Here is a 26,685-nt window from a genome sequence, read left to right as displayed (position 1 = left end):
ACGCGCCCACACAATTTAGTTACGTTATACTTCAGCGCGTGCTTTTCAAAAGTGGCTACATGTTGTGTAATATTTTTGTTGTTAATTTTAATAAATACACAGTGCTGTTTAAGTAAAATATAGCCTTACGAACAAGCAATGGCCTGCGTTATTGTGGGGTGTAAATCTCATTCTTTTCGTAATATTATATTGGTTAGATGGTAGCACTAGCCTTGTATTAAAATGAATCTATATTATTATATAAAGCTGAAGAGTTTCTTTGTTTGTTTGAACGCGCTAATCTCAGGAACTACTGCTGCGAAACGAAAAAAATATTTTTGTGTTAGATAGCCCTCATCGAGGAAAATATAGACGTGACTTTTAAAAGGGGGAAAACTTTATCCCAAACAAACTATATCATGCGGGCTGAGGCGCGGGCAAAACCTAGTATAATATAATTAACAAATACTTACGCTCGCGTTGGCCTAAACTTTACCAACATGTATAGGCGGCTTAATAAATGGCTTTAATTTTTTTATCAGTCAAAGATTTATATTTGATAAAATCATTTTTAATAAAACTGTACATGATTGTTACAAATAATTATATAATTTTCATATGTAACTACAATAGTCTTAACATATATTAAATGGACATGTTCGCTATGAAATATAAATGGAAACAAGTACTAACTTAATAATAAAGTATATATATTTTATGAGTAATAATAAACTTATTATAATAAAAATTACGATGTTGTTCAAACAATTGCACTGAGACAGCATGAATAGAGCGACTTGAGAATCGTGTTATATAATATTATGTACACTAAATGACTTCTTTGCTGGGAGTAGAGATACCTAACGCTTCTTCATAACCAATTTTCGTTTCGTGTTTATCTGTAACAATTATATTTTATTAAGCTGATACGTATTTATCACAGTTCTACAAAATACCAAAGGCTTCTTGCTAAAATCAGATTTTACCTTTCTTAGATTTCTTTTTCTTGGAATCCTTGGCCTTAGAATCTTTCTTCGATTTTGTGTGTTTTTCAGTCTTTGAATCCTTCGGCACTACCAAGAATTCTTCATCGGCTGGTATATTTTCTTTCGAAGACTTTTTGCCATTGGTGTTATCATTGTCTGTTAATATTAAATCATCGGTTACATCGTTTTTGGCCACTTCTGGCAGCATTAAGTCTGCGTCCTTGCGTCTTTTAGTCTTCTTGTCTTTTTTCTTCTTAATGACCTTCTCCGCGGAGTCTTTTGCGTTGATTTTGGTTTTCTTTGTCGGTTTCGGCTTCTCGTCAAGGAGAACTGCGTTCGGCGAAGGGTATTGCTGTATTCTAGATGTCAACAGCTCGTCTTCACGTAGCGGCCTAAAGAATCGAAACATTTCATTTTAAAGGTTAATGTAACCATATCCTCAAGGTAGAACATATTTTTTAAACGTTTACATAAGACTGGAATTTTAACCTACATATAACTATAAAATACTTTAACAGTTATGTATGTTATTACGCTATATGCTGGAGGCGGAATTTTTTTAATGTCCGCATACATAATTTGCGGATGAAATTTACGCGTGGATTTGGTTAAATGTAAAAGATTTGGGCATGTTCAAGAATGTAAAGTGTGATGAGTGACCGGTCGAGGTCGAGGTCGAGCGCGGCGTGCGGGTCGTCGGCGCGCGCGTGGCGCGGCGGCTCGTCGTCCGACAGCGCCGCGCCCTCGGGCAGCTCGCCGCCCGCCGCCACCGCCGGCCGCGACCCCTCCGCCTCCGCCGACCCGCACCACGACTCTGCAACACATCAATGTAATACTAGTGCACCTCTATGTCACGGTTATTATCGAAGTAACACTAGAAATGCAATTCAAACGATCCAATGCAAAAGCATTATATAAATACTAGCTTTTGCCCGCGGCTCCGCCCGCGTTATAAAGTTTTTCAGGCTAAAGTTTTCCGTTATAAAAGTAGTAGTTTCCCGGGAGCCTATGTTCTTCCCAGGGTCTCAAACTGTTTCCATACCAAATTTCATCTTAATACGTTGGGTAGTTTTTGAGTTTAACACGTTCAGGCAGACAGATGCAGCGGGGGACTTTGTTTTATAATATATATTTTTAGAACTATTTAAGAGGAACAATCCCGTCATACATCATTGTTGCATAACTTTAACTGTTTACGCAGCGCACGCAACGGAAGCTCTCAAAACTAATAATTTTTCCCCGTTTTTGCAACATGTTTCATTACTGCTCCGCTCCTATTGGTCATAGCGTGATGATATATAGCCTATAGCACTCCGGTATCAAAGGGCTATCCAACACAAAAATATTTTTTCAGTTCAAACCGGTAGTTCCTGAGATTAGCCATTACTGCTCCGCTCCTATTGGCCATAGCGTGATGATATATAGCTTATAGCGCTCCACAAATAAAGGGCTATCCAACACAAAAATAATTTTTCAGTTTGGACCGGTAGTTCCTGAGATTAGCCATTACTGCTCCGCTCCTATTGGGTATAGCGCGATGATATATAGCCTATAGTACTCCACGAACAAAGAGCTATCCAACGCAAAAAGAATTTTTCAGTTTGGACCCGTAGTTCCTGAGATTAGCCATTACTGCTCCGCTCCTATTGGGTATAGCGTGATGATATATAGCCTATAGCACTCCACGAACAAAGGGCTATCCAACGCAAAAAGAATTTTTCAGTTTGGACCGGTAGTTCCTGAGATTAGCGCGTTCAAACAAACAAACAAACAAACTCTTTAGCTTTATATAATAGTATAGATTGTGTTGCGACACCTCCGAGCCTACTGTAACACGTAAAGCCGTTGGTCCTGCGCCTGTTCTCTCTCTGGTCATGGCGGATTGTTGTTTGATTGGACCATGGAAGTGAAGGAACAGAGAGTGCACCTGTGTATTGTGCACACACTTGTGCACTATAATATCTCCTGCGTACCTGTCTGATCTCCGTTAAGCTTGGCCGCCGTGGCCAAAATTCAGTTAGGAAGGATTCATTCGTTGTGCATGTGTTGGTTATATAAAAGGAAATCAATTTTTCAATATCAAGTAAGCAAAATAACTAAGTATATTGGCATATTCCATTACCATACCTTCGCTATCGGATTCAGAGACCACTTTTTCCCTTTTTGCTTCGTCGTTTTTCGACGTACGCTTTTCCTTTTCTTTTGCTTGAGCTCTCCCGTGTCTTTAAGTACTTGTCGGACCTCTTGGCTATAATAATGACACAAAAAAAATATTAAATAAATGCTTACAAAAATTTTATGTGAATAACATGTTATTTGACTTCAATAAGCAGAAGTATATTTTCAATCGTTTGCTATGTAAAAAGGATGAACTATTCTACAGCACTGTTTGTATTTTGTGTAATTGAAAAATCCTAATAAGAGTATTATTTGGGAGGAATGTACTCTTTAATAACAATACAACTTACCGTGTAGTTGTAAGGGTACTTCGAGTGCAATCTCGGCGACTGGAATGTCATCTTGTTGGTAGGAGCGTGGCGAGTCGTCCTTCAAGTAGTGTGGGTTGTTCGCCTGCTCTAAGCGTCGCGCTTCACGCAACTACAATGTGATTCGTTAAAGTATACGTGTGAATATAATTTTTCAAAGATTGCATGAAAGGACCTAAAAAATGACGGAATTATTCACGTAACTACATGATATATTTTAAAGTGTTTCACTAATAATTATAATTTAATTTCAATTACCTATATTTCATAATGTCAATTGCATGGTAGCTTATACTATGTTTTAAATACGGAGCGAATATATCTACGCTATTTATCCAAGTTGTACTGACTGTAGAACAAAATTGAGACATAGTATACAGGACCATTTGACAATGCGTTACTAGATGAAACCACATACGTATCTTCTTAAACGAACATTTTACAATAAGTTACTTAAAACCACATGAACAAAATAAATGTAAATTAAAAATAATTTTAATTTTTCGCGTGCATAATGCCACTACTATTGGTTTCAGGTAATTTGTCGCAGCAGCTACATCATACTTTCAATTAAATAAACATTCAAGCACAAAATATGAAAGTAAAACTGGTGAAAATATTCGTTATCATGGATGAATATTGGCACAATGTTAGCAGAAATCCTAGACGAGTATGTAGTTCCATTTATTAGCGTAATGTCAGTAATGCAGCGGACTGACCATCTGCAGTTCCTCTGGCGTGAACTGCGCGGTGGGCCTGGCGTCCCGCTGCGGCGGCGAGAACAGCGCGGCGGGCTCGCCCTCCTCCTCCGAGCTCGAGCTGTCCGACGACCAGCGCTCGCGCGACAGCCACTGCTCCAGGTTCAGACTGCAGCGCAAACGAGGTTAGGGCAAATATCACTATACCAAGCTCGTATAAAACTATTTTCAAAGATCATCATAAAACTAAAAGATATTCCATTTTATACATATACAAATTTTAGCTTAATTCTAAAAATATATATAAAAACATTTTATATTTTTAATATTACGTACTGTGGTTGTTTTTCTATTAAAATACAATATGCAATTATTACAATGATAAGACTAACAACTCCAATGGCTCATTTTAAAAAAAATATGCCACTTACTCTGCTGGCATGGGCACTTTCTTCTGCGCTTTCGGTGCCACGGGTTTAAGTTCCCCGTCGAACAAATCGGCAAGCTCTTCGATCAATCCGCCGCTAAAACTTGACTCTCGATTTTCACCGTCATTCCCACTTTCATTTTCAACTTCCAGTTTTTCGAAGCCATTACTGCAAAATATTTTATTATTTTAAGAGGAACAATTCCATCATAAAAGATTGTTGCGTTACTTTAGCCGTTTACGCAGCGCAAGCAACGGAAGCTCTCAAGAAGAATACATTTTCCTCGTCATATATTTCCTCCTATTACTGTATATCCTTCCTCGATAAACGGTTTATTCAACACTAAAAGAATTTGAGCAGTAGTTACTGAGATTAGCGCGTTCAAACTAACAAACAAACTCTTCCGCTATACATAATAGTATAGATAGATGTATAGATTTGATTTCGTTGCATATATATGGTACGCGTATACAGTACATGCCTTTGTTCGTGTTCGACGAGCAGGACGGGCTCGTGTTGCGGCGCGTGTTGCGGCGCGAGGTGCGGCGCGAGGTCGGGCGCGAGGTCGGGTCGCAGCCGGCGCAGCAGCACGGCGAGCAGCGCGGTGGCGTTGTGCGCGCGCTCCTGCACCTCCATGTCCTCGCTGCACAGCAGCGGCCGCATGCCCTCCATGCACGACTGCACTACCTGCACACACCACCAGTGACTACCGACCAGTCGCCGACTAAACTCATAGTACATTACATTCACTTAACTGCGAGATTCAATTTCTCCTTTTATCAATCTGACGTTCATTCAATGCCCGAACTAAAAACTACAATTCATATTTAAATGCTTTACATAAACTTACATTCGGCTGAATTTTAATGGTGTCCCATGTGCTAAACTTTTACCTGTTATAAGATACCTACTTTACTTATTTCTATATATATGTTGTTACGAAATGTCAAAAGGGGAATCAAATTAACCATATTTTGACTATTCTGGAAATTCTAGTTAACAAATTTGCTTTAATTCCATATACAGACACATTCATTTGTGATGGTATCAATATTACTACATCCAAATTTGACAATTACTTTATTAATTACAATTGTTTTTTCGCGTTAATATTATTGCTGTAAAGGTTCCTTCTTTTAATTTTATTGCTGCTTTTTAGGGTTAGCATTAAAACCATAATTTTTCTGCAGTTGCAAGTGGACGCCACATAATGCGCCTGGATTCCTGTTATAAAAATGACATACCGAGACGGCAGCTTCCATGTCTCCTCGTTGTTCGTACACAACGAGCAGTTTGGCGGTGAGCTTGAAAGCGGCGTGCACGCACACTGCGCGTGCACGCATCTGCGGTCCGCCCACGCCCGCGCACACCAGCAGCGGCGACACCGACTCTCGCATCACTTCTTCTTCTCTGTTAACATTGGCATTCATGTATCGAACAATATTTATTGACATAAAGTAGATTTAGGCCGTACAGCTGAACTACAATATAATAAACAGAGTAAGCAGTACTAACTGGCAGTACTCGGCGAGCACGTACGCGGCGGCGTAGAGCACCTCGCGCGAGGCGGGCCCGGGCGCCGCCGCCGCCGCGCACGCACAGCGCCGCGCACTCGCGCGCCGCGAACGCGCGCACCTCCGCCACGCGCGCGCCCACCTCCGTCAGCTGCGCCGCCAGGATCACGCCTGCCACACCGACACGTAGCTATGAACTGGCTTCTCACTCTCCGAGACGCATCACGCGAACTAATCTTTTTGTTCACTTCATATATTATATATAAAACGCATGCTATGGAGTTTTTCTAATAAATTCAAATGCCATTTAAATAATCTATATATATAAAAATGAATTGCTGTTCGTTAGTCTCGCTAAAACTCGAGAACGGCTGAACGGATTTATCTTATCTTGGTCTTGAATTATTCGTGGAGGTCTAGGGAAGGTTTAAAAGGTGAGAAAAATTCGAATAATTGCCGGGAAAATCCTCAAAACAGCATTTTTCTATTTCCCATACAAACGTTTTCTAAATAAAATGGAGAGTCAATTTGTAATTTATTACCGCTGCATAAAGTTCAAATTCGCGTGCGCGTTGGAGGATCTAATATCGCGTTCTGAAACTCAACAAAAGTGAAAGTGAATCGCGAACGCGACAAAATTGCATAGTCTCAAAATACATAGTACATAAATAGTGGTCGGCTTCGAGAAACTCAATTTTAGCTAACTTCAGTTGTTAATATAATATATAACTCAAAGGTGACTGACAGTGATATATCAAGGAACAGCCCAAACCATTGGACAGATCGGGCTAAGACTTTACATGCATAAAGCTACTATGACGTAGGCATCCCCTAAGAAAGGATTTTGATAAATTCTACCCTTAAGGGGATAAAATAGGGGATGAAAAGTTTGTATAAATGTTCTTAGATTTTCGACTGATTGAACTGAAATTATAGATTGGGGATAAAATTAGTTTGAACCTATAAGTACCGGGAAAATATGTAGCAAGACTTTTATCAAACAGTGGAATTTTATCCTGGAAAACACCTTCACGCGGGCGAAGCCGCGAGCAAAAGCTAGTATGATATAAAATGTCAAAGCAAATTAATGCTTTTTAATTGAACATTATAAAAAACAAAAAGATCCAAGTAAATACTATCTAGTATTTGGATCTTCTTGTTAGTCATCTGACTTCAAATATTTACGCGAATGTCAAACTTTAATGTCAAATTAAAGTAAAAATACTATACGGACTTAACTACGATAGATTTGTTGAATTTTTACTCTTAGCATGGCATTTCGATCGTTTGCAGCCTTCATGGTTACGGCCACTAAGATATTAGTCATCCGAAAAATATATGTAACAATATTTACGAAAAACTTTTAATTAAGTATACTTTTTTACTGACTATTCCATCTACGCAGGCGGAACTTACAGTGTATTGAAATCTAACAGTTGGTCTTTTTAGTTTCGGTTGAATTAGATATGTAACTGGATAAGAGACCTGTGCAAACATCGAGACTGTACGAAGTCTGTAAATGCCTAACATTCAGTAGCGCAAGTATTTGTAACCTTTAATTCGCCAAGCTACAAATCCTTGCTAAAAATACCAATTCCTACCTAAGATGACTCGCGAGGCTATAACATATATACATATTAAAAATGAAGAAAAAAATATGAAAATTACAGTAATAATAAAACATGAAAATTTCAGTTTGCACAAGCATGGGATCCGGTTATAAGTACATCTTATATCGGACCCCAAAAGAGTTACTGTCACACCACAAGACACTGCAAACACCTTCTACGTAGATTGGACCATCAAATATATATTTTTTAATTAAGTATACTTAATATTACCCTCTTTTTTGAAAAATGTCTCAAATTAATCTTAAGGTCATAAAATAAGTGGAAATTTTATAAAAAAATATTGAATCAATAAGTGCCATTAAAATACATTTTAAATTTTCTCGCGTAAATAAACGAAAACGCTAGAGGCCCGTTGCTGACGTCATCTTGACAGTAAACATCAAGTAACAACGCTGTGCATAAAAAAAAGAGCAAATTAATACAATTAAAATAAGTTACTATCCTTATCATTTGTGTGTTGTTCCTGAATGTAAGAATACCAGTGCGAAAACGCCGAAAAAATGTAGATTCAAGTGTAAACTGATATAACTATGAGGAAAACTTGGTTTAACTTGCGAGAAGAGATCCAAATTTATTGTTCGAAAAATTTGCCTATTTCCATAAATTAGAAATAGTGAACGCGTATTGACACTTCAAGTAGTTTACTGACTTGATGACGTCATGTCATGTCGGCACTCGTATTTGTAAAACAGATAAAAAAAAGTCAAAACTTAGAACTGAATTTAAAAAATATTTTATAATTTTATGATCTGAAACCACTATTTTCCGACTGCTTTTTGATTGAAATATCTTATTTATGTATTTTTGGCTTTTTTCTCACGTACACTAAAATACCTTATTTAAAAAAGCTAGATAAAATTGTCCCATTAGCTACACGGACGACCAACATGTCTATCCGCCGCGTGATTATGAAGACAGCAAAGTCTTCAAAATGCCGAGATTAAAAATTAAACAAATTAATCACCAAAACATCTAACAAACCACTCCAGTAGTCGTCTACCAAACCAGGTTATTAATATTATTTAGTATATATTTGATCAATGCATAAAAAATAACAGGAAAATGGAAAACTAATGAGATGGCACAAATGGTGGTTTTATCGTTATCAGAGATTTTATGCAGACAACCTTCAGACAGTTTATGTTATCTAATAATCTAAATAAGGAAGTTTTCAGGTTATTAATATTTGCAATATCTCAATGAAGTTGCGGCTCCGAAATTAATTTATAATTTAATTTTAATATTCGCCAAAAGTTAGATACCAAAATGCATCGACCTCGACATAGATCGGCTATCAATCGGTGTCTGGGTATAGAGTATGTGGTAAGCTTTATTGGGTTCGATACGCATTATAAAGTTTTTACTGACGCCCTAACCACTGGTGACGACTGACGACAACCAACCATCACTGTTTCATAGTAATTACTACCGCTTTAAATAATATACAAACTATTTTCCGTAAATACCATTATTAGACTTAACAATTTCCCAACGCATTTTTGTAGATATACGAACAACCACCTACGTGATAGACCTACACAGACCCCGTCAGTTACCTCTGAATCTATTCCGCGTTAAGGACTACATACGCCAAAGACCGTACCTAAAATGTTTTTCTATAGACAAAAAATTTACAAGGATCACATATCCAAACGTTAGCGATAACGTTTGTGGAAAGGCATCTTGTTTACGGCTGCAGTAGTATTTTTGATTAATGACCCATTGTATAGTTATACTAGCTTTTGCCCGCGGCTCCGCCCGCGTTATAAAGTTTTTCAGGCTAAAGTTTTCCGTTATAAAAGTAGTAGTTTCCCGGGAGCCTATGTTCTTCCCAGGGTCTCAAACTGTCTCCATACCAAATTTCATCTTAATACGTTGGGTAGTTTTTGAGTTTAACACGTTCAGGCAGACAGATGCAGTGGAGGTCTTTGTTTTATAATATATTTTTTAGAACTTTTTAAGAGGAACAATCCCGTCATACATCATTGTTGCATAACTCTAACCGTTTGCGCAGCGCACGCAACGGAAGCTCTCAAAAATAAATTGTCCCCGTTTTTGCAACATGTTTCATTTCTGCTCCGCTCCTATTGGTCATAGCGTGATGATATACAGCCTATAGTACTCCACAAATAAAGGGCTATCCAACACAAAACGATTTTTCAGTTCAAACTGGTAGTTCCTGAGTTTAGCCATTACTGCTCCGCTCCTATTGGTCATAGCGTGATGATATATAACTTAGAGCACTCTACAAACAAAGGGCTATTCAACACAAAAGATTTTTCAGTTCGAATCGATAGTTCCTGAGATTAGCTATTACTGCTCCGCTCCTATTAGGTATAGCGTGATGATATATAGCAAATAGCACTCTACGAACAAAGGGCTATCCAACGTAAAAATATTTTTTCAGTTTGGACCGGTAGTTCCTGAGATTCGCCATTACTGCTCCGCTCCTATTGGGTATAGCGTGATGATATATAGCCTATCGCACTCCACGACCAAAGGGCTATCCAACACAAAAAGAATTTTTCAATTTGAACCGGTAGTTCCTGAGATTAGCTATTACTGCTCCGCTCCCATTGGGTATAGCGTGATGATATATAGCCTATAGCACTCCACGACCAAAGGGCTATCCAACACAAAAAGATTTTTCAATTTGAACCGGTAGTTCCTGAGATTAGCTATTACTGCTCCGCTCCCATTGGGTATAGCGTGATGATATATAGCCTATAGCACTCCACGAACATAGGGCTATCCAACGCAAAAAGAATTTTTCAGTTTGGACCGGTAGTTCCTGAGATTAGCGCGTTCAAACAAACAAACAAACAAACAAACAAACTCTTCAGCTTTATATAATAGTATAGATAAGAGTAGGTGCGTACCGTGCTTGGCGCTGGTCTCCATCTCGGTGAGGTCGGCGAGCACGGTGACGTACCACTCGAAGTCGAGCACGTGCTGGTAGTTGTTCTGCGCGCAAATCTCGACCATGCGCGTGAGCAGCTCGTCGCGGTACAGCGTGCCCTCCGCGCGCTCCATGTGCACCATCAGCTTCTTCACTATCTCCATCAGGTTCTTCTTAGACACCTTATATCGATTTGTAAGTATTTGCAGTAAAACAATACAACAATGTCGTTATAAACGTTACTTTTTCATATTACATTTATTTACTGAAATCCTGCCTTTGACAGGCGTTTTCAATAAACCATCCCAATCTCAACCTTTAATCCGATTCCGAGAATGAACCAATCAAAATAACTCATGTGTAAGCATGTCAAAAAAAATGTTCTAATTGGTCAATTCTTGACATAGATCGAAAAAACCGATTGAGATCATTTATTGGAAATGGTGGTTAGTCGTTATAGCCGATGCGTCGTTATAGTTGATATCGTTATAGCCGGTTTCCATTTATTTCGTCGTTACGTCATTGGGCTCTAGTGTTGATTTTTTTGTACGGCTAATATCAAGAAATATCGTGCAGAAACATTAAACATATCACAAATGTAGTACATACTTTAAATCTATTATACAAACGAAAATAACTCATTCAATAATAACAACAACTGAAATATGTATTTAACGATTGCCCCTGAAATATTATAATACTATTTATAAAAAAATAACACTAACCATTCCATACAAAAGTCCGAGGGCTCTTAAACGTATTGACTCGTCCTTGTCGTCGAGACAGGCCAGCACCAGATCTTTGTGCGCTTGCACCGACTTCGGATGAGACTTCAATATCCGCGACATCGCCAACAGGCCCAGGTATTTCACTAATGTCAAACATAATAAAATAATGTAAACTCAAATTTGTTTCATTTAATAACTGAATTTCAAAAATAATTATAATTTCAAAATATACTGGTTATTACTTTTGAAGACGGTAATTAATAAAACACATGAACATGTGGAAACAATATACAATGTTCAATTCTCCAAGTTTTTTCTTCTTAGAGTAATTGTTCTACCTTGGGTAAGGTTGCATAATTAAACTAGATTATTATCACAATGTATGCTTATAATTATTAATCCCCTTTAAAACATAAATAAGGGCTTTATCATTTTTAATTAACTTATTTCAAAATATGATATGAATTTTAAGATGTCACAATATTACGCAAGATTACGCAAATTATTGTAATAATTAGCATGCTTAAATGTTAAAATGTTTAAATTGATGAATGTAATCAGTGTTACATTTTGTACTGAGTCTTTATAAATATTGTTTTAATTTAAGTAGATGACAATTGAATAGCTAGCAGTGATTTACTACTGCTGTATAATGTTGCATTAATAACGAAACAAACAAATTATATTTGTGTTAGATTTACAGTCTTACTTATCAAAATTTCTCAAAGTTATGCTTAGTTACGTCATGACTGGTCTGGTCTAAACTTTAATCACCGACGATGTTTAATTTTAAGAGCTATTTCAGCAATGCTCAACACTAAAACAAGTTTATAAATAACATTTTTGGTAATCGGTGGTAAAGCAATTGATTAAAACATAAGACGAGCTTATAAGTAAGTCTGATTATGACTTCGACATATTTTTATTTGGATCGTATAAATAAGCTGACAAGCTCCGGACCTCTTTTTAAAGTAAACAGTTACAATAGTTATATATACAACAAAATATATAGATTTTATTTCTAGACGAACTTTCAGGGTTTTAAATTGAAATTTTTTGTCGTTACTTAGCTAACATGTCTATAACAAACACTAATTGCAACCTACGATGATTTACTATTTATTAGCAAATTGACTAAAACAGTGGAAATGGAATGGACTGTTTTTATATGCGCACGGCAACGTGGCCCCACTGTAACTGATGAAGTGGCGCCAGGTGCGATGGTGTCTCGACTGACGAGAGATTATTACCCCTCGGCAGTTGACAAAACTATGCCGGCCTTTTGGAACCGTATATACACAGGTTGATCCCGGAACGCGACCCACTTATGTGGGCCATGGGATTTTAACACCCTGTGTGCGGTGGACGCTATCCGGCGGATATAGAATATATCGTACGACCAGCAAACTAAACTATGACAAATGCGTGATGAACAACTCACGATTCTGATCGGTGTCCTCTATGAGTATCCTTAGTTTCTGAACGCAGAGCTGCACGGAGGCCGCGTGGCCCGGCATGCCGCTGCTGATGCTAATCAGCACCGCTATCACCGTGTTGATGCACTCGTACAGCAGCGACATTGCAGACGTACTGACACACACACATTATACTCTTCAGGAGGATGAAACTTATAAAATTAACATTACACAATAAAAAAATCCAATCAAATTATAGCAGACGAGGTTAACATTTAATAAGAGCTTTATACATAGTTTATTTTTGTTATAAACTCATTTAATAAGCTTTAGTTATACTAAGAAGATAGTAAATTACTTATAACTAAATAATTATTGATTCAGTTGACATAAGAATCATTAGGTAATTTATTTGTCTATAGCATGATTTTAAGTAACAATTGTTTTTTTCAACGGACAAGATACACATACGTAACAATAGTTCTTTAAGTAACTCAAGATTTTACATACAAATTACGAATGAGCGAAAAAGTTTGCATTATACATATAGCAGTTATTATGAGAGCTCTAAATACTACACAATTAATTATGCGCTTCGACATATCAATAAGTTCTACCTTTAAGCAATACAATATCTACTCACCAGAATGGACGCTTTCAAACTATATCATACAAAGATGACGGTTATGGTAAGAAAAAAACAGTAAGCCATGATGTTAAGCTCAAGATATATTTTTTGTAACGACGATAATTTCGAAAGTATTCTTGTTGAAAATATATTTTTTTAAACATTAGTTTCAATAATTACATAAAAATATGTAATTATTAAAACTAATATTTATAAAAAATATATGTTTTTTTCTTATCATACATAGGTAGCTTAGGGAAATCTTTACTTGACAATTTCCTTATTTTAAATTTAAACCGAACTAGTAAATGTGGTCAAAACACTATTGTTTTGACCACATTGTCATGAAACGAACCTATGTTCGTTTCATGAATTTTATTCCAAATATTTTTTAATAATTCGTGGGGATTATGCACACACGAGCTGCATAACATGTACGAACTGCATAACAAACCTGTGACGCTGCAAGTATCAAGTCATTCATTTAACCGAACGGTGAAAACACTATGGTATATATGAACAACATGAACATTTACTGTCGTCATTTTAAAGAATAATCTGAATATTTGCTTAGCTGCAACCAATTTCAATTGACATATTTCATCACAGTCAATCGATATTTTTATTTATATTACAATCAATAATATAAACCAAAATAATTTATAAGTATGAAAGCATTAAATAGTGTTCTCATAAGACTTATGCTAGATGATCTAAACTAAGCTAATAATAACCAAAATAGTGCAAATAAGCAGTGAAAGCGACCCATCCTATTTTCGAAATGTACAATATGAAACTTAATCAAACCAGCCTTAATTGTCTTGTTTAAGACAAATAACTCTTATATTAAAGACGTTTATTCAGTAAAATGTAATCCTTCTTGTGAATATTTAGGAATAATTTATACTTAGGTCGTAGTCAACGGCCATCAGTTAGACTAACTCACCTATGTATTAAATTAGTTAATGGCTCTATCAGTTTCTTGCCAAGCCGAGGCTCTAATGGGGTTAAGGCACCAAACTGCAACAAACATAATGACACTACATAAGACTAGCTTATGTGGGAGCAACCAAGAATCGAACGATGTGATGCTATTGTATGTCACTGGTCAAATATCCACCTTTATACAGATAATATGTCTCATTTCTATTTCCAGCGCCAAAATAATAGAAAAATTGTGATTTTTATGTGCCGATTCATAATTTCGTGTAAATAAATGGGAATAGGATAAATTGCAATTCCGTTAAAAAAGCTTTATATCACAGGAACAATATACAGGGTGTAAAAGTTTCGTGTGTCTAGGCGAATAATTTGTCAATTTAAAAAATAATACATAACTTTAGAACGATATTTTCTACTACGAATTTACGCTACCTATGACTTTTTCAATGGTATTTTTGAGTTGGTATTTGTAAGGTATATTTTTTACATACATAGCATCACGCCTTTTGCCTTTTCAGGGCTAGGCTGCGGTATAACGTCTCTACGATAGTTATACCGTGTACGCCATACAACTACGCCATCGCGGCAGTTTACTTCTTAATAATACGAAATAAAAAAAAAAAAAAATTGATACAGAGCGATTTTTGAGATGGTAATATTTCCCACAGTCTGGCAGTTTCTGGTGTTGATTTTCCAAATGGAAAAGATTTGCGGGCATTCTCTCATTCATATGATTTTACTATCACCGAAACACGTACGTCATACAGTGCTACCACCAGCGATCACATACAGTGTAGTGGATCGCGTTTACTAGGCGGACTGAGGCATGCTACAACGCAAAATCCGCTCCTTAAATATTTTATGTATGTTGCGACTCCATGCGGTGCGTCTGTAATAAACGCAGTATACAAAACATATAGGATGCAGATTTTTTCATTGGAGGCCATCCCGCCTAATGGGCGCGATTTATAATAGTCCAATAAAGCGCCCAGACACGCTCAAGCTATAATCACCACCGGACGAGCAATACAAAACTAACAATAATTTTTTTTTGTTGTTTATGAATCGAAGAATTGCAATTTAAATTTATTCCACAGTGTGTTTAGTATAATGTGGCGTAATTGCTAAAATGTATAAATTTTTTAATGGTGGGGTGTGGTGAATGATTCTAGCGGTTCGTTAAAACTCGCTGTAATTTTGTTCGCTATTAGTACCTGCAAATGAGATCTATCAGGCTTTGAGATATTTTCCTTCCAATATCGGGTTCATACTGTGTCATTAAACCAAACTGTGAAGAACCACAAAATGTGTAAGTTTGCGATATTTGCACACCAATTTTAAACATTTTCATAATAATATGGTTTTAGTTAGTTCATTATGATTTTAAATTTCACAAAATATAGTAGTAACACAAAACCTATTAACAGGCATATAATAATCGTAATATTACAGCCGTACGCAAATAATTTTGTAAGATAGTTCATTTAAGGTTATAGCTTAAGGTCCATTTTCATACATTTTGTTTCACCTTTAATCTAGGTAACTAAACAAGTATTGACAAGTAAAGAATTTAAATTCACGTCTAGTTGGTGATTAGTTCTCGCAGTTGAAGAAAAACGTAAAATAATTAATATGCATGGATATTTCGGCCTTTAAAATTTAATACGACGAAATTTTAAAGGCCGAAATATCCATGCATATTAATTATTTTACTTCTTCTCTAACTAACGCGTGAATTTCTTTACTTGTCAATACTTGTTTAGTTACCCAGATTAAAGGTGAAACAAAATGTATGAAAAATGGACCTTAAGCTATAACCTTAATATAAATCAACTATTACAAAATGAAAATAATATGTTATCCAACCTTGAACTGAAATATTATATACAATAAATGCTATATCCTAAAATATTTCTCGTTGTATGATAACTAGATAAGTGGCACATATCATATTAAATTATAACGTAAACGTACCAATTTGATGATTTTTATCAACATCCAGTTATTAGTCGAGGTAGTCATCAATTTAAAAAATACGGGCGCTAATGACAGATAATTTTTAGGATTCTTCCTGGCTAATTCACATACAACATTTACCGCTGCTGACTGGACACCTGTAACGAAAATCAATATCATAGAGCCATCATGGTATTACGTAAATTTTTCGTAAATTTCCTTTGGGCTCTAGCCAGAAGAGTGGCATCTACCCCTAATTAAGTATATCAAGACTTGTTCGTATTTATGAAATCCATGTAAAACTTTTTTAACCTTTAGATATTATACGAGTCTTTTTTTATCTATACTATTATATAAAGCTGAAGAGTTTGTTTGTTTGAACGCGCTAATCTCAGGAACTACCGGTCCAAACTGAAAAATTCTTTTTGCGTTGGATAGCTCTTTGTTCGTGGAGTACTATAGGCTATATATCATCACGCTATACCCAATAGGAGCGGAGCAGTAATGGCTAATCTCAGTAACTACCGGTCCAAACTGAAAAATTCTTTTTGCGTTGGATAGCCCTTTATTTGTGGATTGCTATAGGCTATATATCATCACGCTATGGCCAATAGGAGCGGAGCAGTAATGGCTAATCTCAGGAACTACCGGTTTGAACTGAAAAATATTTTTGTGTTGGATAGCCCTTTGATCCCGGAGTGCTATAGGCTATATATCATCACGCTATGACCAATAGGAGCGGAGCAGTAATGAAACATGTTGCAAAAACGGGGAAAAATTATTAGTTTTGAGAGCTTCCGTTGCGTGCGCTGCGTAAACAGTTAAAGTTATGCAACAATGATGTATGACGGGATTGTTCCTCTTAAAAAGTTCTAAAAATATATATTATAAAACAAAGTCCCCCGCTGCATCTGTCTGCCTGAACGTGTTAAACTCAAAAACTACCCAACGTATTAAGATGAAATTTGGTATGGAAACAGTTTGAGACCCTGGGAAGAACAAAGGCTCCCGGGAAACTACTACTTTTATAACGGAAAACTTTAGCCTGAAAAACTTTATAACGCGGGCGGAGCCGCGGGCAAAAGCTAGTATATATATATGCACGCCGCACGGCAATGTGCCGCCACTGCACCTGATGGCGAGTGGAGTGGCATCCGGATAGTGTCGATGATTATATCCACCAATCGACTTAATCATGCCGGCCTATTCGAAACCGGATTATACACAAATTTACACATCTGCGCTGGATTTGAGCATTTTTTAAACACCGTCTTGAAACTTTCTTGCTCGTCACTTAAGTGTCGTCATCTATTGTTTACAATAAGAGGTGCTGGTTAGAATTAATTGTCTTTGGTTACCGTCCTACGGCCACGAGCGTTATGAAATATAGCAAGCGCCATAACGGTTTAATAGTTATATATATGCTAAATAAAATAGAAATAATATTTTATTTATAAGTAAGTATACACTGATGAACACTTTACTTCAGTAGTCACAAAATTATTAATAATTATTAAAAATGAATAACTTGCCAGGGTCAGGGTCTTCTAATTTCTCCTTCAATTTAGGAAAAGCTGGTCTAAGAGCCTCAGGATACCTCAGAAATACTTTATACATCATCAATACAGCCTTCATTCTCAAATAAGGTTTAGTAGAGCTCATCTGAAATTATAAAAGAATGTTAATCTTACTTGCTCAACATCAACGGTCCAATCTACTACGGGCTTAGTGCGGAAAATGAGCCCCTCAACATAGAACTTGCTGAACATCAATTAAATGTATGTAAATATCTCAGTGCCTACTGCCTCGGTGGAATAGTTGTACTGCATGCGCGGTACGGCAGCGCTCTGAGGTCCTGGGTTCGAATCCCGGGTCGGGCAAGTGCTATTTAGGTTTTTCTGCTCAGTATCAGCCTGGAGTCTGGAATTTGTGCCCGATATGGCGATAGGCTCGACCCTGTCACATCATGGGACGAAACACACTTGGCGAAAAGTGGGTGCCCTGGTTGAGCCTCTGCATACCCCTTCGGGGATATATGCGTGATTTTGTGTGAGTGTGTGTGTGTAAATATCTGTTTATTTTCATAAAATTGGAGATGCGAGTTAGGCACTTATAATTTGTAATACATAGGCCTAGATAATCACATGTTAATATGGACGGTGAACATTTCCCTCAAAAATTAGAACAATGGCATAGCTTGCCATAGAGGATCCTCGAGAGGAGTGCGAACTTTTGGGCACTTGCTTAGTTTAGTGTATGTATAGAGGACCCCTAATGCTCGGGGGCGCTGTATCACTAATACGGCGGTAGCTACGCCCCTGAACTCAGGGCAAATGAGTGAAATGTTATATTTTCTCCAAACAGATGTTGTAGAAATAGTTTACGTATAACTTTTTAATAAATTTATTTAGACTAAATAAATCTGGAGAAAATTTCCCGAAATATTTTATTATGTTATCATCATGGAGTTTTAATTTTTGAACACATCTGAAGAATATAGGTTGTGCAATAGATCTATGTATGAAAAATTTAAGTAATAAGAATACACTGCTTCATATTCATATTCACATTATTATGACATTTAATGACTTTGTGGTGAATGTCTCTTATTTTTAAAAACTATCCATTACATATGATTAATTGCAAATGAACAGAATTGTGCCAATTGTAGTTTTATATAGTTTACATTAATTATTTAAGAGGTGAATGTAGAATATAATTGCGTATTTTAGTAGCAAATTATTCAAAATTTAATTCGTTTTATGGATTTTTAATGATCTAGTCTAGTCATAAATGCAAATTATATAAAAAGCACTAAGTATGTTGCGGAAATACTGTCTTTAAAATGATTAAGCTAATAATTTTTTATTTTTTTATTTTCCTGTGTGTTCCATCTACAATCGGCTTTTTAGCCATAATTAGATGCGATCTCGGTGGGGTATTGTATTCAGGTAATTCTCCATTAAGAGTCACCTTCAGGTGCTATCTTAGACCCTCAGATCAAATATGTGCCATCTTTTTAGTCTAGTTACATTTTCATGTGTGTTCAGGAGCTTTTTAGCTAGATCATTTGTATGTTCAATAAGTCTCTCCTTATAGCGTTGACTGTTCTTGTTAACCTCCTCTTTTACTGTAGGCATCTCTAGATACTTATGGATTTCTGTATTACGCACAAACCAAGCTGCACTAGATATGGAATGAAGGACAATATTCTGGAATCTTTGTAGAATTTCTATATATTCGAGTTACTAGCAGAGCCCCACAGCACTATGCCATAAGCCCATATCGGTTTTATAATGGCTGTGTAGATCAATAGCTTGTTACACAGCGATAATTGTGATTTTCGTCCTATTAACCACATTAAATTTTTATATAAAATGGTAGCCTCCTTTTTTTTCGCCTTTATGTGCTTGGCCCATGTTAGTCTACGGTCTAGATGTAGACCCAAATATTTTACACAGTCACAAGTTGGTAAAGGTTTGCCCTCCATAGTTACAGGTGCACAATCACCTTTTTTGAGAGTAAATGTAACTTGTGTGGACTTATTCACACTGGCCTTTAATCTACATTTACTTAGCCATTGGTCTATTTTATTGATTTGTATTTGCAGCTTCTGAGATGCAGTATTTGGGTCCTTGTCACTTGCTAGACAAGCAGTGTCGTCAGCATATGTTCTGCTGTGTAAATAGTATATAATACTGGGCCAAGTACTGATCCTTGTGGAACTGAAGCGGCGATTGGATACAGTTTCAAGTACTCATCTTAAAATTTTACTTGAAAGTTTCTTAAATGTAGGTAGGATTTAAGTACCCCATAGAATTAGTTTGGCAAAACCAATTTGACTTTATAGAGTAGTCCATCATGCCATACTTTATCAAATGCTTGCTGTATATCTAGGAATACTGCAGAACAATATTCCTTCTTCTCCAATGACTGCCTGTACTTGTGTACAACTCTGTGTATTTTTTCTGCTGTTGCATGTTTTTCTCGGAAGTCGAATTGGTGATCAGGTATGATCTTGTGTTCATGTAACACTGGTTTGAGTCTTTGGAGAAATACCTTTTCGAATACCTTCGACAAAACCGGGAGAAGGCTAATAGGTCTATATGGGTTCAGTCGGTGGTTTTCCAGGTTTAGGCACCATACATATCTGGGAGACCTTCCAAATTCTGGGGAAGTATTGTATCCTGCAGATCGCATTGAATAGTATGGTCAAGAATACTATTGACTTCCTTGGTAAGCGTTTAAGTATCTCACTAGTTATGAGGTCAAATCCTGGGGCTTTTTTTGTTTTTGAGGTGTTGTATTGTTCCCTACACTGTTGATTACACTTTCCACCTCTTTGTCAAATTCGATCATTGTTGATGGATTTGGAGTGAAAATCTTCCTTAGGTGTTCCGCAAATAGTTCAGCTTTCTCATTTGTTTTCTAGCCCAGTCAGATGTTCCTTTTTTCAGTGGAGGAACAAAAAGATGTGGCCTTTTAAGGTTCTTCATGATCTTCCACAATGAGTAGTTATCTTTGCCCTGAGCGGACAAAGATGACAATTTTTGATTTAGAGTGGCATTCCTATTTTCTTGAATTACAAATTTCAATTCTCTTGAGGCTCTATTGTATTCAGTTCTATCATGATCTGACCTGGTCAAATGTAGCCTCCTTCTAATTTAACGCTTTTCCCCTAGTTTAAGCTAATTTTATATAAATACATATATAAGTATATGAACATGTTTCAATATTACACACACATATAAACCTGTAAACGCCATAAAATAAATAAAAGATATAAGCACTTACCAGTGTCATGATGTCATTCGCCAGATCCCTAGCCAAGTCATGGGATATAAAACAACTCAAACCACTGAGTGCCAACCCAGCCTCATATTGATTTTTGAGCATTGAGATCCTTTCGGATCATGTTTGTAGTGAGCATGAGCAATTCTGAATCAGCATGGAATGATTGACTTGCGGCTAAGTACCCGATTCTCTTATATGTAAATTTGTTTGAACTCATTACTTCTATAATGTTGAATATAGCCCAAGATATATCATAACCCAACATTTGTAGCTGAAATTTTTTTGTTGTATTGTAGTTATATTATTTATGAACTTTGGCATAGTTTAATGATTATATTGTTTAAAGATAAGGACAATTTACATCACATTATATGTACATCAGATTAACAACTGTTCACTATAACTTATTCATTTTGTTCGCAGTCCACTGTAACTTTTAATTAGTAATAAGAAGATAATAAGGTATAAGATTCAAAACCAATTTACTACATTAATGTATTGTAAGAATATCAAAATATACTTTTCAGTCTAGCCAATATTTAAAATAAAATGATGTAATTAAAAACTACAAGTCATTAAACACTTCATCCAACCTAAATGTACTTACATATGTGAGTTTTGCAACAGCATTTGATTTAACGGCTATATTATCTTGTCGTAACTCAACCTTTATCTCTTCCATACACTGTGCTATGTATTTTGCCTAAAATATATAAATAAATGTTGTCTCACACTGTTATAATTATAGTATCTGCACTACATTGCATGTACCCCTCATTATATTTTGCAATGGAAAAGAATTACCAATGCAAAAGATATTAATTTACAACAATGTCACATTAGCATTTACTTGGCTCTATCCCAAATTAATGATTTCCCTGAATAAAAATCACACTTCAATTATCCTGGGTAAAAAATGTGTTTATGATAACCTAGGATTTGGTGAATTTGTCTGCTAGAAATGCTTCAATAGCCAATGAGTATGAAAGTAACTTTCACATTTAAAATTAATTTAATAAAGAAACAATATAGGAATTTAAAAAATTACAATGAAGTATAAATTTTTTGTTCATACTCTGATTCTCTAAAGGAAGTTACAATTATTTTTTAAGATTTATCAATCAATAGAATCTAATAAGCTTTAAACATATTTTTGCAAATTATGTTATTTCATATGAAACATTTACAGACAAGTAAGTATATTTTTAAGTCATAATTGTTATTCATACACATATGAAAGCTCTGCTTTTGGTGTAATATTATTTATTACAACTGAGCTTTGGTTATGACAATTATTACAGGTAAAACCTAGCTATGATTATGGGTGTGCCTCTGTTTTACTTAATTTCATATTCAAGTATGCTATTATAATCTATGAATAATTAAATATAAAAAAAAAATCAAAAACTTTAACCTACTTTATTTAAGTACAAAAGAAGAGGAATGTGTTAGATACTTAGTTATTTTCCAGATATGCTGAATTTTCATTATATAATTTATGGAAATATATTTGAATTTAAATACCCACTCAGGATACGCCACTCATACATGGATGTTACACACTTTATGTGGCAATATGAAAAGCAATTGAAAAGCATGTAACCGCATTAATTTTTATTATTAGTGGCATCAACAACAGTCAAATGTTTTCCGAAGATCACAACTGTTAATAAGTTAATAAATACCTCATTATCTTTGTTATTTCTGATACCACGGACCAAATCCGTGAGGTTTTTATCGAACATTCTTTCAAAATTTCCCTTGACTTTCTTTAAAGCCATGTTGATGGTTTCAATTCTGTAACCATTAATTAATTGAGATAAATATTAATTAGAGAAAAACCAAACAAACATGATAACAAAACTATAAAAATTGAAATAATTCTTTAGTATCTACGTCAATGAAGCTGACAAATTGACATTTGCTAATGACAGATGAAATAGATTATGGAGTTTAAAAAAATATACTAGGTACGTTATGGCTTACTGTCTACATTATGGAATGTATGAAGTTTCGGAAAGCGTCGGGCTTATCCGGAATATGGCATGAATGTAATGCACCCGGCGCGGCATTACGTTCTGAATTTAGAAAAGAAATTCAGTCTGAATCCAGACCGTTCGGGATGTAGTACAATTTGGCGCTTCTACCTCACATACAAAGAGATTATAAATAACTTTTGCCCAGCAATTATCAATTTGATCAATTTTTAAATGCGGATTTACGGAATAATTTTACTACAAATGCGTTTCTTAAAATTTGGTAACACTGCACAGTGTACATCTCAGAGTGTAAATAATAGTGTGAGCCGTAATAAATAAATTAAAAAATAAATAAAAGTGACAATTAACTGTCGGTAAATAATAGCTAATTGAGTAAAGAAATACGTAAGACTAGGCACTATGGTCGTAAGACTATAGCCTGTCCTCTAAGGACGATGGAATAAAAAGTGATACTTACTGCTAATTGTCAATTGACTGGTCAATTGACAGAATTGAGTCGAGCATCTTGGCAATATTTACGTTTTCATTTCATTTTCTTCAACAAACACTAGTGTTTTATTGTAATTTAGATACGAATTATCTACAAAATTAATAATATTTAACACGCTAATAACATGTTTTCATAATTGTGCCGTTGCATGGGCACCTAACATTAATTGCTTTTTTAAATCGCATCATTAATACTATATTACATACATATGTAAATAATACATTATTCTGTAAGTCCTTAAGTAACCACAGGCTCGTTACTTGTCAGAATTATTGTGCAAGTAATAAACCGTATTTACACTGTTTGCCTATATATTTCTTGACGTTGAAAAGTGATTTCATGGTTTAATTTAAAATTCATGCAAATTTCATCTTAAAGATACATTTGTTATACATAGAAAATGATTATTTTCCTAACCGAGCTACAAAAACAACATCTTGGTGTATTACATCAACGTTCCATACAAGGTTATTAACTTTTTAGTTAATGTTATAAATGCAAAAGTTTTTAAAATGTTTGGAAGATTATTAAAAGTAAACATAGAAACAGTTGAACAGATTTGACCATATACTATATTTACAGGCGAAAAGTATTAATACATAGGCCTACCTATACCTACCTATACCCTTACCCTGGTAATTTGCTCCAGGGAAATAATGTCTTTTTTTAACCTGATTTTTAAATTGATAGTTCTGGCATTGTTTATGTTGGACTGTAAATCACTTCAGTGTTTTAAAGACTTTTGTAGTGGGAAAAACCATTCACATGGTTGAAGCCATGAGCAAAACCTTGTTTGTAATATATCAAACATGGTCTTATTAAATTTTAAATATCTGTATTTGTCTTTCAGTATTAGTAGATTTCTGTAAACTAGCATTGGATTTTTTGAATAATGGGCCTAATTTTAAAAAGTATACAATTGCTGCAGGTAAGTATATAAGTCCTGAAATGTTAACGTATTCTAATATTAATAATTGAAGTGTAGTTGAATGTTTTAATTTGTTATTACAGAAAAATTGAGTATGAGTATAACTGATGTACAAAATGTTATACATGCATTGGTACATCTTATTGTTGAAGGTTGCGAACATAATGTAAGTTTTCAAATTTAGTTATATCAATTTACATACTATAAGATTTTATTCATGGCTCTGCCTGTTTAAATATTCATTCTAAAAGAATAAAAGGATAATAAAGTATTTATTTGGTTACTTGCTATTATCCATACATATTCTTGTTTTGGTTAGATAGAAAATGTTAGTGAGACAATTCAAAACAACTCTATATTACACATTCTGTATCAAAGGCATATAAAATTTGAATTATTATTTTATTACAGCTATCAGAATCGGACTTCAAATCATCCTTGGCAATAGCTGGATTCTCTAATGAACAGCAAGAAGTGTTATTAAAATTTTATATCACAAAGAAAATAGAGTTATCTGAAGCATTGTATTTACTCAAGCAAAAAGATCCTACATATCAGGATTTTATGTGGCGGTTCGAAGTCCAGGTATAAGGAATTTTGTACAGAAATATGGCTGATTCTTCTTTATCAAAGGTTTTCACTTAAAGGTTGCAGATATTCTTGTGTTTCTTTATGATATTTGCTTAATGTAAAATTTTACCAATATATAATTATTAGCCTAAATAATTTTCAAATTTCTCAGATTGCATCAAAGAATAAAAGTGATGAAATCAAGCCTACAATAACATTAAATTTTGTAACTATGACATCAAAACAATATAGCGAGATCAAAGAAGATAAGAAAGACAATAGATCAACAAAATCTGTAATAGATACAAGTATACAGGAGTCTAAAGCGGCAAACCATTGTCAACATGTAATCACTCATAATTTGGTGCAAAGCGACATACCAAACTTAATTCATCTTACAAATAAGTTGGAACAAGCTTTAAAGGAATCAAAGAGTCAGCATGTCCGCAAAGTACAAAGATCATTGTAGGTAACATATTCCTAAAATACAATGTATTACAATTATATTCAATATAAATTTTAATATATAGTACAGAATTGCGCTTTTTTTTATAAACCTATTTCTGACCTGTGAAGCAAGGGATATTAAATAAATACATAATTATATAGGAAATAGTTCAATAAATAGGCTTTGGAGTACAAAGAAATAAAAGTCGGTCTGATAATTCCACAGACGCATTTAAACAAACAATCTTTTACTTTGCAATTTTTTGTCATATACTTGTACAGTGTTAACTCGAAAGTCTAACCCGACCATTGCTTGTAGCCACGTAGCTTATTTTCTGTGTCAGTACTCAGTACTGTCCTTAGCATGTAGGTAGAAATAACATACATGTACGTATATATACACTCACGCTTTATATTTCGACGGAGTAAGCAGAGGTTTGCGCCGAGTTACTAGTTAGTGAAGTGCGGAAAAAGTGGTCTACTTAGCAACTAGTACTCCCTCTTGTTGCCATGTTTATTCAATCCCATAGCGTTATCGGGGGCGATCCTATCAACATGGTGGATACAAAGTTCAGATTCCGGGCTGACACAGCAGGAAATCTCAATATCACTACCCGTCCCGAGACTTGCACGGCGCGATAGAATAGGTGGGCAGTCGTATATAATTAAATGATAAGTAAACTTATATGTAGCTCTCGTAATTTTTTCACATTATAAATATTATATTTCATACCTATTTAATTTACTCGTTTTAAATTTATAATTAATCTAGTGCAGAGTGCAGACATTAACGAATTATTTGTCAAAATTATAAAATGCCGTGTAAGTTGGCATCAGACAATTTCGTTATCATGCGGTAACAAGTTTTTTATTTACTCGTCTAAACAATTTTGATATATAAATAGAATATATTATTTACTTACCTACATATTGATAACGATTCGCCCGTCATTATTATCTATATACGCTCGATTTCAAAGTCAGACCAAGACGGCATTATAATATTTTATTTTTAAACATGTGACTTTTCCCAGGTCTGCACTTGCGATCTTGTTTTGTCGGTAGATAGTGGTAGCCGTAGGGGGACCAACCGAGCAACCGTCCAGGGCCTCGAACTTTAAGGAGGCCTTGCGCTTAGGCAATAGACCTCGCGCGATGTCCAACTA

General features: G+C 35.3%; 2 protein-coding genes across 3 annotated transcripts; one reads left to right on the top strand and one right to left on the bottom strand.

The window, feature by feature from the left end:
* Nucleotides 1–534: 534 nt before the first annotated feature.
* On the bottom strand, nt 535–26,685 carry LOC115448998 (AP-3 complex subunit delta). Its single transcript, XM_037444288.1, is given in 22 exon segments — nt 535–878; nt 966–1,357; nt 1,626–1,779; nt 3,115–3,213; nt 3,434–3,563; nt 4,171–4,318; nt 4,581–4,745; nt 5,059–5,264; nt 5,822–5,987; nt 6,093–6,167; nt 6,169–6,262; nt 10,602–10,803; nt 11,347–11,492; nt 12,791–12,939; nt 14,339–14,412; nt 16,309–16,448; nt 17,823–17,952; nt 21,085–21,177; nt 21,179–21,355; nt 21,692–21,787; nt 22,770–22,881; nt 26,443–26,685. Coding segments are annotated over 22 exon segments (3,048 nt in total). The 5' UTR covers nt 26,472–26,685; the 3' UTR covers nt 535–807.
* On the top strand, nt 23,357–25,609 carry LOC115448999 (COMM domain-containing protein 2). 2 transcript variants are annotated; one of them, XM_030176649.2, is made up of 5 exons: nt 23,368–24,041; nt 24,425–24,502; nt 24,586–24,668; nt 24,914–25,087; nt 25,245–25,609. In XM_030176649.2, exons 1-5 carry the CDS (start codon nt 23,975–23,977, stop codon nt 25,539–25,541), a joined length of 699 nt encoding a protein of 232 aa, XP_030032509.1. In that variant the 5' UTR covers nt 23,368–23,974; the 3' UTR covers nt 25,542–25,609. The 2 variants fall into 2 exon arrangements, with proteins under 2 accessions (XP_037300184.1, XP_030032509.1); XM_037444287.1 differs by lacking the exon at nt 24,425–24,502 and having other exon boundaries at nt 23,357–24,041.

Source organism: Manduca sexta, chromosome 28, assembly GCF_014839805.1.
Source record: "Manduca sexta isolate Smith_Timp_Sample1 chromosome 28, JHU_Msex_v1.0, whole genome shotgun sequence".
Taxonomy (NCBI): domain Eukaryota; kingdom Metazoa; phylum Arthropoda; class Insecta; order Lepidoptera; family Sphingidae; genus Manduca; species Manduca sexta.
This window is presented reverse-complemented; position numbering and strand designations above follow the sequence as displayed.